Genomic DNA, 12,723 nt, shown 5'->3' with positions numbered 1-12,723 from the left:
GTCTGTTTTGTCTCCAGATCAAATCTAACAAAGACAAAGAGACACAGGTTTTCTACAGCATCACTGGCCAAGGAGCTGACACGCCCCCTGTTGGTGTGTTTATTATTGAAAGAGAGACAGGATGGCTAAAGGTGACGCAGCCTCTGGATAGAGAAGCAATTGCCAAGTACACAGTGAGTATCGCTGAGACGCTTATTAGTGATGGGGGTCCCATCTTCCCAAAATTGTTTGGTCAACTGATCTGGATCCCTGGATTCGAGATGGTGAACATATGAGGGGCTTCATTTGCCACTTGGAGACCTATTGGTAAAGAGAAATGACAGGAGAACCTGGATAGGGGGGCTTTTAAATTACTTTTGTTGTTAGGAATACAGCGGGGAGAGTCCTTGCGCATCATGCTTCCCTTTGGACCCAAGATATCAGCTTCCTGGAGCTGAAAGTGATGATGTTCGGAGAGCAAAAACCATTTCTGGGGCCCGTAGCAGAGTGAGCTTACGGAGGCTGGGAAGTAATGTATTGAGGCCAAATGCAGAAAAATCAGGAGGACACACTAGACTGGAGTGGCCAGGGCTAATTTTGCCCTGCTTGGAAGAAGTCAGAGCGTTAAGGTTCCACCGTTATCTCCCGGGCATGGCTCCCCAGCCCTCTTGTAGGGAATGGGAGCTCTGACCTGGTGGGGTGTGTTCTCCAGGCCTCAGGTCTTCACGTGTTGTGCTCTCAGCCAGTGTGCTGACCTCATTGGAGCATCAGCACGGGGGTGAGAAAAGGGCTCAGCTGCAGGTGTCCATGCCCTCGGGTCTCAGAGAGCCTGAAGGAGGGGACTCCAGGTGGAGCCCACTCTCTGGACAGGCCCCTTCTCCCACTTCTTTTCTCCTTGGGGCCCAAGTAACCCTCCCTTGGCTCTTGCAGCTCTTATCTCACGCCGTGTCTTCAAACGGGGAAGCCATTGAGGATCCGATGGAGATTGTGATCACGGTGACAGATCAGAACGACAACAGGCCCGAGTTCACCCAGGCGGTCTTTGAGGGGTCTGTCAGGGAAGGTGCTCTCCCAGGTAAGAGGAGCCAAACACCCAGAAAGATGCTGAGGTCCTTTGGACCCCAGTGTGTTGGAGTTGGCGTTTGGGGTCAGGACCTTCTTGTGGACAGAATTTCAGTGAAAGCCACTGTGTGTGTGTGTATGTGTGCCCTGTTCGTGTGCATGCATGTAGCACTCTACCTGCAAAAATGTGTTTAAAATCAGAGGGATTTAAACACAACCTTCCTTCACTAAGCAGTAGTATGAACCCCTCATACAATTTTCCTGATCACATTTTTTTCTCCTTCCCTTAGAGATAGACACTGCCCTCCCTTTTTTTTTTTTTTTTTTTTTTTTTTTTTTTTTTTAAATTTGTCTTCTACATTGTGTGTTTTTGCCCCTAGATATAATCTTGTTAGTTTTGCCTACTTTTTTACATGGTGATAAACTGTTTTCCGATGCGGTCAAACCAATTTGCTCTTCCGTCAGCAATGTATATCCTGGAATTATTAGACTTTTTAGCTTTAGTCAATGTGTAATGATTTCTCAGTACAATTTAAAAGTGCATTTCTCTGATTATTAACAGACTAAGCATCTTATATGTTTGTTGGCCATTTGAGTTTCTTCTTTTTTAAAATGTTTTTATTGATCTTTTTTTAGAGAGAAAAAAAGGGAGAGGGATCGAGAGATAAAAGCATTGATGAGAGAGAAGCATCATCAATTAGCTGCCTCCTGCAACACCCCGCAGTGGGGACCGAGCCCCAACTCCAGCATGTGTCGGGAACAGGAATTGAACCGGCGACCTCTTGGTTCCTGGGACTATGCTCAGCCACTGAGCCATACCAGACAGGCTTGAGTTTCTCCTTGACGACTTGTCTATTCAAGTCGTTTGGCCTTTTATTCCCTTGGGCTATTTGTCTTTTTCCTACTAACTCTTAGAGTTATTTAGATGTCCTAGAGCTTGTCCTATCAGTCCCTTGTATTATAAATATTTTCTCCCACCTTGAAGGCAATGATCTCAAAGGACCCATTCTCTCAGGTGAAGCTGTGGCCGAGAAGACAGTTGAGGAAGTCTTGAGACTTCTTCCTATTTTTCAGGCTATTCACTCAGTATAAGAGACATGGCAAAATGCTTTAGTTTAACCCTCACCCTTTCCCCATCTCCTCCTCCTCACATCCACCCCCACCCAAAATATTTGCTGGAAAGACTGAGTGCTTGGAACACCGCTCAGGTGGGGAAGGCTTTCTTCCTCTGGTAGCACTTTGGTAAGAAATTTGGAAATTAGCCATCAGAAGCTCTGGGACACAGTGTGTCCCCGGGCTCTCACTTTTAATGCTCTGGACAGAATTGAGTTGAACAGTACCACCCAGACCCTGGAGTGCAGCTTGACTGTCTTCCTCTCCTTTGATGCTTCCAGGAACCTCCGTGATGGAGGTCTCAGCCACAGACGCGGACGACGAAGTGAACACCTACAATGCTGCCATCGCTTACAAAATCATCAGCCAAGAGCCTAAAGAGCCTCATGAGCAAATGTTCACCATCAACAGGGACACAGGAGTCATCAGTGTGCTCACTACCGGGCTGGACCGTGAGGTCAGCAGGGAAGAGATCCAGAGGGTGTTGTGGGCAAGTGCACATTAGCTACATCCATGGACAACGCAAAACTCTGCGGAGGCCAATTACCACCTATGTGGTCATGGTCTGAGCTTTGCATCTACACGTGTGCAGAGGTTGTGTGCCTAGCAGACAGTCCGGTAGGCCGGCATGCCGGCATGTACGCAGATGATAAAATTCCTGTGTCTATGCTATGGGCTGAGCTAATGTGGCTGTTGTTCCTAACTTGAGTGTACTCAATCTCTCTGCAGAAGTTCCCTAACTACTCTCTGGTGATTGAAGCTGCTGACCTTCAAGGGGAAGGCTTAACAACAACTGCAAAAGCTGTGATCACAGTCCTTGACATCAACGACAACCCTCCTATTTTTGACCCAACCACGGTAATTCTGCAGCTCCTTGATGGTTTCTAAGGAAAGGTCCTTTGTTGCTTTACAACTGCTCCTGAGTGAAGCCCTGGGAAACTTTCCCCAGACTAGTGAGCTTTAAACTTAGAAGCAAGCAGGTTGGGGTGGCTGTTGTCTTTATCTGGTGCCTATTAGCAGAATTTTGTGACGTGGCAAAAAGCATCTATGTCCTCGTATTGTGTATCTTGGTAGAAAATCTTACCAGGTTCTAGTTATTCACTGAACAAACGTTTTCTGAGTTAATACCAGGCACTATGTTAGACACTGGTGATGTTATCACCAACAAGGCCAAGATGCCGTTTTCATGAAGTGGATAGTCTTATCTAGATGTTAGACAGCTTAAACGGATAATTGTGTGCAATTATATTAAACTAGAGGCCCAATGCATGAAATTGGTGCATGGGTAGGATTTTTAGGCCTGGCTGATGATCAGGGTTGATCTGTGGGGCAACTAGCAGGGCGATTTTTTTTTTTTGAGGGGAGGGGGGGTTTCAGGGAGGCCATTGACACCTGGCTTGGCTGGCCTGGGACCTGCGGGCTGGGGACAGTTTCTGTTTTGAGTGCCTGCCCCCTGATGGTCAGGGCACGCCATAGCAACCAGTCGTTCCACTGGTCATTCCGCTGTTCAGTTGATTTGCATATTAGGCTTTTGTTATATAGGATAGGATGTGGTCCAGGAGAAGGGACTACGCCCCACAAAAGAACCTTAAATCTTATTGTATTGATTAGAAATCAGTTCAATGGTTAGTAACAGAGCCTAGACTCTTGGGATTTAAACAAATAGGGTTGACGTTTTCTCGGGTGTCCAAAAAAACTCCAGAGGTGGATAGTCCACCCTGTCAATAGAGACCAAGCCTGCATTGTTTTGGGGCATGGCTTCTATCCTCAGTGTTTCCTTGTGGCCCTGGAGGGAGGCAAGGGCAAGGCGTGCAAAAGCCATTGCTGCTAAGTTAAGTCCAATTATTTCTGGGAAGACCCTTCCCACAAAGTTTGTTTACACCTCATTCACAACTGCTATCTGCAAAGGAAGACCGGAAATAGAGTATCTTATTTGGGAACATTGCTGCCTCCAACAATACCGTAAGTGAAGAAGGGGAGACTGGATATTCAGTCGGCAATTAGCCGTGTCTGCCACCCTCACCTAGACATTGTGCCCGTGAGTAACGTTTGTACTAAGACCTGAAAGGAGGTTGGCAAATGTGTGGGACACGGAAGGATGGAAGTGCTCCATGCAGAAGGATCTGCCCTAACCCAAGAGAGAGCTTGATGCATAGAACTGAAAAACAGTGTAGAGAACCAAATGAAGTAGGTCCTGCAGGACCTTGTAGACTAAGTTTAGAGCCGTGGTTCTCAATCTTCCTAATGCCTCAACCCTTTAATACACTTCCTCATGTTGTGGTGACCGTGACCCCCATCCATAAAATTATTTTCGTTGCTACTTCAGAACTGTAATTTTGCTACTGTTAATGAGTCGTAATGTAAATATCTGTGTTTTCCAATGGTCTTAGGAGACTCTGCTAGTGGTTAGGGTCATGACCCACAGGTTGAGAACCGCTAGCAGGGTCGCCTAAGACCATCGGAAAACACAGATATTTACATTATGATTCTTTAACAGTAGCAAAATTACGGTTCTGAGGTAGCAATGAAAATAATTTTATGGATGGGGGTCACCACAACATGAGGAACTGTGTTAAAGGGTCAAGGCATTAGAAAGGTTGAGGACCACTGGTTTAGAGTTTTAGAATTTTTAAAAAATATATATTTTATTGATTTTTTTTTTTTTTTTTTTTTTTAACAGAGAGGAAGGGAAAGGGATAGAGAGTTAGAAACATCAATCAGCTGCCTCCTGCACTACCCCCACTGGGGATGTGCCCGCAACCAAGGTACATGCCCTTGACTGGAATCAAACCCGGGACCATTCAGTCTGCAGGCCAACGCTCTATCCACTGAGCCAAACCGGTCAGGGCTAGAGTTTTAGAATTCTTAACTCAACACCTGAGCCAGAGTGTGCGGAGAGGCCCGGGTAGCCAGGGCCTTGGGAAGTACTCTAGGTTCTCCCAAGAGCTACCTGACCCACCGACAGGAAATCTTATTGTATTGATTAGAAATCAGCTCAATGGTTAGTAACAGAGCTCTTCTGGTTGGGTGGCCACTTCCTGTGAGCATTCCCTTAGCCCCTGAGACCTGGTTTCACTATCGTGTCTCAGGACGTCCTAGGTGACTCGCTTTTCCTTTGCTCTGCAGTACCAGGGGCATGTTTATGAGAATGAGGCTGATGCCGTGATCGCTACGCTCAAAGTGACCGATGCTGACCTCCCCAGAACCCCTGCGTGGGAGGCCGAGTACACTGTATTAAATGACAAGGACCAGTTTGTTGTCGAAACAGACCCAGAAACCAACGATGGCATCTTGAAAACGAAGAAGGTTTGTGTGGTGCTTGGCAAGATGCCGAAACGGACAGCCCAGCTAGCTGCTGACTCCCTGGTCCCTGTTGTCCTCTCAGTAAATTAGCATGATATTCGGGGGCGGGGGGGGGGGGGGGGATAGAGGTGGCTGGCTTTCCCAGTTTCTGTGGGCCATTTGGGATTTGCAGTGACTCTTCAGGCTCCTGTGGGAAGTCGGGAAGCTGCTACCCAGCATCCTAAAATTGAAGAGGAAGTACCATCCATGTTGATAGGCTCTTCCCTTGAGGCATTTGCCTGCCGTCCATATCCATTTTGCAGATGAGAGCAAAAATGGGCTATTGGTCCCTGCTATTTTCCTGAATTATTTTACAAGTGGGTCAGATATGATTGTGATTGAAAGATGTCTTGGGAACTTGAAAATAAGAAGTGGAGTGATTTTTTTTTAAAGTTGATTTTAGAAAAAGAAGAAGGGAAAGGGGGAGAGAGAGAGAGAGAAGCATCGATGAGAGAGAAAACATCAACATCATCTGGCTGCCTCCCACGTGCTTCTCTCTGGGATCCAGCCTCCAACCTGGGCATGTGCCCTGACCGGGAATTGAACAGGCAATCTCTTGGTGCATGGGTCGACACTCAATCACTGAGCCATGCTGGCTGGGCATGAGTGATTTTTAAAATTATTAAAGGTGAGGTAGTTCCTTTCCCTGCTTTCTTAGGTGTAGAAACAGGCCTAGAGGTTAAGTTCCCCAAGTCACACAGCATCTTCTGTCCGTCTGCTATCGCATGGACAGCATGTCAGACAGGATATGAGCGTTCTCACTCCTCAACGTTAACGTTGAGTTAACGTGCCAGTGTTAACTGAAGCTTGCTGTTTGAGATTTCATGAGTTCATCTTTCTTCTCCTTCGGGGGAGGAGGGACAGGTGTGTGCGTGTGTGTGTGTGTGTGTGTGTGTGTGTGTCCAACTCGAATGTAGCCAGAGTTGAGGATCACTGGTACGTTGCTAACCAAAAGCAATAGTTAAGTGTTATTGTTGTTTTCTACTAATATAACATTTTTTAAACTTTTTTTTTTTTTTTTTTTTTAGGGCTTAGATTTTGAGACCAAGCAGCAGTACATTCTCTACGTGTCAGTGAAGAATAAGATCGACTTTGAAGTCACTCTGTCTACTTCCACAGCCACCGTCACAGTGGATGTGTTGGATGTAAATGAGGCCCCCATCTTCATGCCTCCCCAAAAGAGACTGGAGGTGTCCGAAGACTTCCCAGTGGGACAGGAAATCACATCTTACACCGCCCAGGATCCGGACAAGTTCATGGACCAGAGAATAACGTAAGTGTGGGTTTTTCAATTGACTTGGAACCAACTGGATGTATGTATATAAAGTACTTAATTTATAACATGTTATCATCATTGGTCTGTGCAAGACCCTTCTCTTAATTTTTTTAAAATTTCCTTTTTACCTCCATTCCCCACACCTTTCCCCCTTCCCTTTATAGCTAGCCATTCTAGGATTACTGTGCTTCCTCTCTTCGAGTTCATGTAGTATAGTAGGAATGTGGTTTTAATGTACATACGTGGTATTGCCTATAAGTAGTTTGTTGTCCTCTTTAAACTGGAAAGCACCTCTTTGGTATAAATTACAGCCGCAGATACTGAAAAGACGCACAAACCAACAGCAACAGTGTTCTAGGCTTTTGAGAGCTGGGTTTGACCAGGAAAAACTATTACAGCACAAGCCCAAACATGACAAACATGTGTCTTGTAAGTGTGGTTTCCAGGGGTAATGGAGGCCTCTCCTCTGCTCAGAGAGCTAGATTTCTACTTGTTAATACCTACTTTAAAGGAATCTGTCAGGACCTCTGAACTATTTTTAAAAAAATATATTTTATTGATTTTTTACAGAGAGGAAGGGAGAGAGATAGAGAGCTAGAAACGTCGATGAATGAGAACCATCGACCAGCTGCCTCTTGCACACCCCCCACTGGGAATGTGCCCGCAACCAATGTACATGCCCTTGACCGGAATCGAACCTGGGACCTTTCAGTCCACAGACCGACGCTCTGCCACTGAGCCAAACCGGTTTTGGCAAGGACCTCTGAACTATTTATAAAAATGTTATGCAAGCCCAGCCAGCATGGTTTAGTGGTTGAGTGTCGACCTATGAACCAGGAGGTCACAGTTCAATTCCCAGTCAAGGGCACATGCATAGGCTGCAGGCTCAATCTCCAGTGTGGGACATGCAGAAGGCAGCCAATCAATGATTCTCTCTCATCACTGACCTCTCTCTTCTCCTCTGAAATCAATAAAAATATATTTGAAAAATAAATTTAAAATAAATTAAAAAAAATAAATTAAAAATCCAGAGGAGAGTCCAGTCTTTTTGGTAATTGAGTGCGATATTGTTGTGGATGGTGTTTTAGCCTCCAGGCATGTGACTTATGAAACTTAAAAGAAGCAGACGGAAAGAGCTTAAGTGTGACTTCAACTTCTGAGGTTTTTCCGGAAGTGTTACTTCTATCCTGAATGAGAGGGCTGGTACATACCATTAAACCGTGTGCGCCTTGCACAGGATGAGCTGTGTGGAGGGTCCGGTCAGTGACCTTAGTGGCTGTGAGCATCATTAGCTCAAGGACGATGGGAACCCGGGCTGATAACACCCACCTCTTTGATTAATTTTAACATTTACTAAAAAAGCAGTGACAACTCGCCTTGATGTGCCACTTGGTGGGATTCGACAGCATGTGCTGGGGCGTGGGGGTGACTGGGGAGAGGTCAAAGGGGGAAAAGAGTCATTTGTAATACTTTAAACAAAGAATTTACTTTTTTTTTTTTTTTTTTTTAAAGAAAGAGAATCATTGATTGGCTACCATCCTGCTCGCCCCCCATCGGGGATGGAGCCTGCAACCTAGGCATGTGCCCTGACTGGGAATTGAACCGTGACCTCCTGGTTCACAGTTCAATGCTCAGCCACTGAGCCATGCCAAAAAAATAAAAAAAAAATAAAAAAAAATATGCGTTTTTAATCAAACTTCAAAAGGATAGTAAAAAAGATAACGTTGTTCCAGGGTTGTAACCTTAGCTTGCAATAGTGAAACAGGTAGATCAAAGCCTCCCTTGGGTCAGGGGTCAAGCCTTGATAGTTTGTGTAGCGGCCCTTACCCCCGGATAAAGACCGCTCTGTGGAGTTCATTGCTTTGCACGTCTAAGGAAGTGGGGATGAGCCCATAGGTATCCAAGGCTCTTACCTCCCAGGTTTCTTTGCTTGCTTTTCTGTGTCTTTCCACGACCCCCATGAATAACTGAGCACTATTTCCTGTTTTTCACGCCTTTGTGTCCTCTGATAGATTGGCTTTTGTACTCCTAATAGGTGTTGCTTAACAGTGTTCTCTTGGTTTTTGCCCCCCCCCCCTTTTTGTAATTGTAACGCATTGAGGAATTTTATTTGCATGTATGTATTACATCCCTAAAAAAAGAAGCCCAGATTCTCCCTCCTGTGTGTTTTTGTCTTGCTTCTTCATGGTGCAGTGCCTGCTGGAGTTGTCAGCACAATGAAACAGAACTGATGGGAGGGGAGCAGGATCTTTGTGTTGCTTATCAAATCGGGGGCTGATTACACCGCACTTGTTTGAACTGCCTATGAGGTTCACAGCAATTTCCCCAGCTCTGTGAGCATCAATAATTTCACATTTGCCTATGAAGCATTGCTGATTTTTGAGAATCAGCCAGAATATTCATGTGCACCCTTATGGAGGCATGGAAAGATGATGGAAAGAACTCACTTGACATTTTGAATAAAGCATGTTTTTTTTGCTCTGCATAACCATAAGAAGTTTTAGCCTGTTTCACACCTACCATTAAATGCCACTATAGCCCGTCCAGCTTGGCTCAGTGGTTGAACATCAACATATGAACCAAGAGATTGTGGTTCGATTCCCGGTCAGGGCACATTCCTGGGTTGAGGGCTCAGTCCTCAGTAGAGGGCATACAGGAGACAACCAATCAGTGATCCTCTCTCATCGATGTTTCTCTTTCTCTCCCCCTTCCTCTCTGAAATCAATAATATATCGAGAGATATATATACATATATATATATATATATATACATATATATATATATATATATTTTATTATTATTATTATTTTTTATTATTTTTTTAATATATATTTTTTAATGCCACTATAGCAACCCATCCCCAAGTCACCAAATCTCCAAGTGCTAATGGCGGGGATGCTGAGTGATGCCAAACTCTGAAAGAGTTTGCTTTGAAAAATACATAAGGATCATAGAACTCATTATTCAGGCAAGAATTATCCACAGTTGCTAAATCTATGGGAGGAAAGTTAGTTGAACAGGATATTCCCAGATTATCTGCCCCCAGAGTATAATATAATTGCAAAGAGGAAACATTTGCCTTTACTGTGAAGAAGCCTGTTAGCCCCTCCTTTATCCAAGTGATCAAAGAGAACATCAATAAAAGGACAAACAGACGCCATGTACCTCCTAATGAGATGCACCGAGGACACACCATCCATCACCTGTGTAGTATGAGGACCATTTGGGGGAAATTGACAATTTGAATGTGTACCATATTTTTATTAATAGTATTTTATCAAAGGTTATATTTTCTGAAATTGACAATTACATTGTTGGTTATATAAGAGTTTGTCTTTGTTCTTTGGAGATGATCACTCATAAATATTTCAGTGTGTTAAGGAACATCATACCTGCAATGTATTCTTGTGAGTTCAGCAAAACAAGACATAATGTAAATGTGTGTCAGCTTTTGTATATAGCAAAATATTAACAACGGGTGAATCTAAGTGAAGGGTACCTGGAAGCTTATCAACTTTTCTTGGCAACTTTTGTATAGGTATGATATTTTAAAGAAAAGGTAGAAGTCAAAATTGTAGAGAAGTTGGAACTGACCAACAAAGAGGAACTTTAGAATTCTAAGCCAGAGCTTGTGCCTTTCCAGGTATCGGATTTGGCGGGATGCTGCCAACTGGCTGGAGGTTAATCCGGACACTGGTGTCATTTCCACTCGGGCTGAGATGGACAGAGAGGACACGGAGCATGTGAAGAACAACACATACACGGCCCTCATTATAGCTGTAGACAACGGTAAGGCCACCTTCCCTCTCTGGCTTTGCTTGCCCCCCACCCTTCTTTTGGAAGCATGAGTTCATTTTTTTTTTTTTTTAATATATTTTATTGATTTTGTACAGAGAGGAAGGGAGAGAGATAGAGAGCCAGAAACATCGATGAGAGAGAGTCATCGACCAGCTGCCTCTTGCACACCCCCTACTGGGGATATGCCCGCAACCAAGGTACATGCCCTTGACCGGAATCGAACCCGAGACCTTTCAGTCCCCAAGCCGACGCTCTATCCATTGAGCCAAACCAGTCTCGGCAGTTCATTCTTTTAACAAAAGCATTCTCATGTCAGAAAGCATTCTCCTTGTCAAAAATGCAAATAACTTCAGTCAAGCAGAAGTTCCTTTTCGACACTTCTCTATCCTCCTTCTCCACGCCAGCCAGGCTGTCGGGACTTAAATCCTAGGACTAAAGCTCAATGCAGGTGTGACCTTGAACTTATTACCTAATCTTTATGTCCCTCAGTTCCTTTATCTGACAAAATAAAATTAGCATCCCATCAGAATTTAATGAGTTAATGTAGGTAAAAAGTGTCCGGAAGAGTGCCCGCTACATAGTACATGCTCCATGAAGACTGTCGTTGTTTTTATTAGTGTCATGACACCTCATTATTAGTTAAGTGTATTTTTACAAAATATATATATTTTTTTATTGCCCAGCCAGTGTGGCTCAGTGGTTGAACGTCAACCTATGAACCAGGACGTTACAGTTCGATTCCCAGTCAGGGCACATGGCCAGGTTGCAGGCTTGATCCCCAGTGTTGGGTGTGAAGGAGGCGGCTGATCACTGATTCCCTCTCATCATTGATGTTTCCATTACTCTCTCCCTCTCCCTTCCTTCTGAAATCAATAAAAGTGTTTTTTAAAGTGAAGCATAGAAACACAACAAGATGTGCCTGTACCTCTTTTCAATCAAATGATGTTATCTGGATACAGCATAATTTAATCATTTTCTCATTAAAAGACCATGGAAGTTGTTTTCACTTCCTCACTATTTACATGAGTGACAAGTAAACATCCTTGTATCTATCTTCCCTGAAGTAAATACTCAGAAGCAGAATTACTTTTATTAAAAATATATATATTGTTATTGATTTTAGAGAGGATGGGAGAGGGAGAGAGAGATAGAAATATTAATGATGAGAGAGAATTATTGATCGGCCACCTCCCACAACACAGGCATGTGCCCTTGACCAGAATCGAACCTGCGACCCTTCAGCCTGCAGGCGGTGCAAACCTGCAAATACGGCCCTGGCTCTGTTCGCAGAATGCTTTTTTGTTGTTAATCCTCACCTGAGGATATTTTTCAATCGAATTTCAGGGAGATTGAAAGAGAGAGGGAAAGGCACAAACATCTGATGTGAGAGAAACACATCAATTGGTTGCTTCCTGTATGAGCCCCAACCAGGGTCCGGGCTGGGGAGGAGCCTGCAACCAACGTCGGTGCCCTCGACTGGAATTGAACCCAGGACCCTTTGGTCCGCAGTCTGAGCAAACCTGGCTAGGGCACAGAATGCTTTTGCACGAAGGGAAAGCCAACCCGTTGCTTCAGCTGCAGTCCCTCACTGGCCAGTTGTCTCTGGCTGCATGGGAATTCCCTGGCCTGGCCTGTGATGAGTGGAGGGAATGGTATCTAAAACAAAGGCCAACAAGCTTTCTGCAAAGGCCAGGCAGTAAATACCTTTAGGGTTTGTAGGCCATTCCGTCTGTGTTGCTTTTGTAGTCTAGAAGCACTCCTGGACAGCCTGTGAAGGGATGAACATAGCTGTTTTCCTAATTTGGCCAGAATGCGTTCATTCAACTTGATTCCTTAAAGTGTTACTTTGTGCTTGACTCAGTAGTTCTCAGTGTAGGTCTACGAGAAGAATGAAGTTTCATCAGAAAATCTACTAGCTCATTAGAAAAATTTTTCTTTAAAAAAATGTGACACATTCTCATTGTTAAAACAAGAAAATTCACATGATGGAAAAAAAAATCTATCCATGGATGAAAGAATAACACACATAATGGAATATACACATAATGCAATATTGAACCTTAAAGAGGAAGGAAATCCCTCACATATTATGACATGGATGGATAGTGACAACGTTATGCTAATTGAAATAAGCCAGTCACACAAAGACAAA

General features: G+C 44.2%; 1 protein-coding gene across 5 annotated transcripts in view; it reads left to right on the top strand.

Annotated features, from left to right (window-relative positions):
- CDH1 (cadherin 1) overlaps positions 1-12,723 on the top strand; it is a 75,579-nt gene that overhangs the window by 54,370 nt on the left and 8,486 nt on the right. For 4 of the 5 annotated variants that reach the window (XM_036441364.2, XM_036441363.2, XM_045582750.1 and 1 more), the window contains 7 exons: positions 18-173; positions 910-1,054; positions 2,436-2,611; positions 2,884-3,012; positions 5,281-5,460; positions 6,525-6,769; positions 10,417-10,562. In XM_036441364.2, coding sequence (XP_036297257.1) covers positions 18-173; positions 910-1,054; positions 2,436-2,611; positions 2,884-3,012; positions 5,281-5,460; positions 6,525-6,769; positions 10,417-10,562 — 1,177 coding nt within the window. Of the gene's footprint in view, positions 1-17; positions 174-909; positions 1,055-1,828; positions 2,284-2,435; positions 2,612-2,883; positions 3,013-5,280; positions 5,461-6,524; positions 6,770-10,416; positions 10,563-12,723 lie in introns of those variants that run through there. The other variant, XM_036441367.2, reaches the window with a different exon arrangement.

The sequence above is a fragment of the Pipistrellus kuhlii genome, unplaced genomic scaffold (genome assembly GCF_014108245.1).
Source record: "Pipistrellus kuhlii isolate mPipKuh1 unplaced genomic scaffold, mPipKuh1.p scaffold_m20_p_17, whole genome shotgun sequence".
Lineage (NCBI taxonomy): Eukaryota > Metazoa > Chordata > Mammalia > Chiroptera > Vespertilionidae > Pipistrellus > Pipistrellus kuhlii.
The sequence above is the reverse complement of the archived record's forward strand: the minus strand, read 5'-3'. Positions and strand labels throughout refer to the sequence as shown.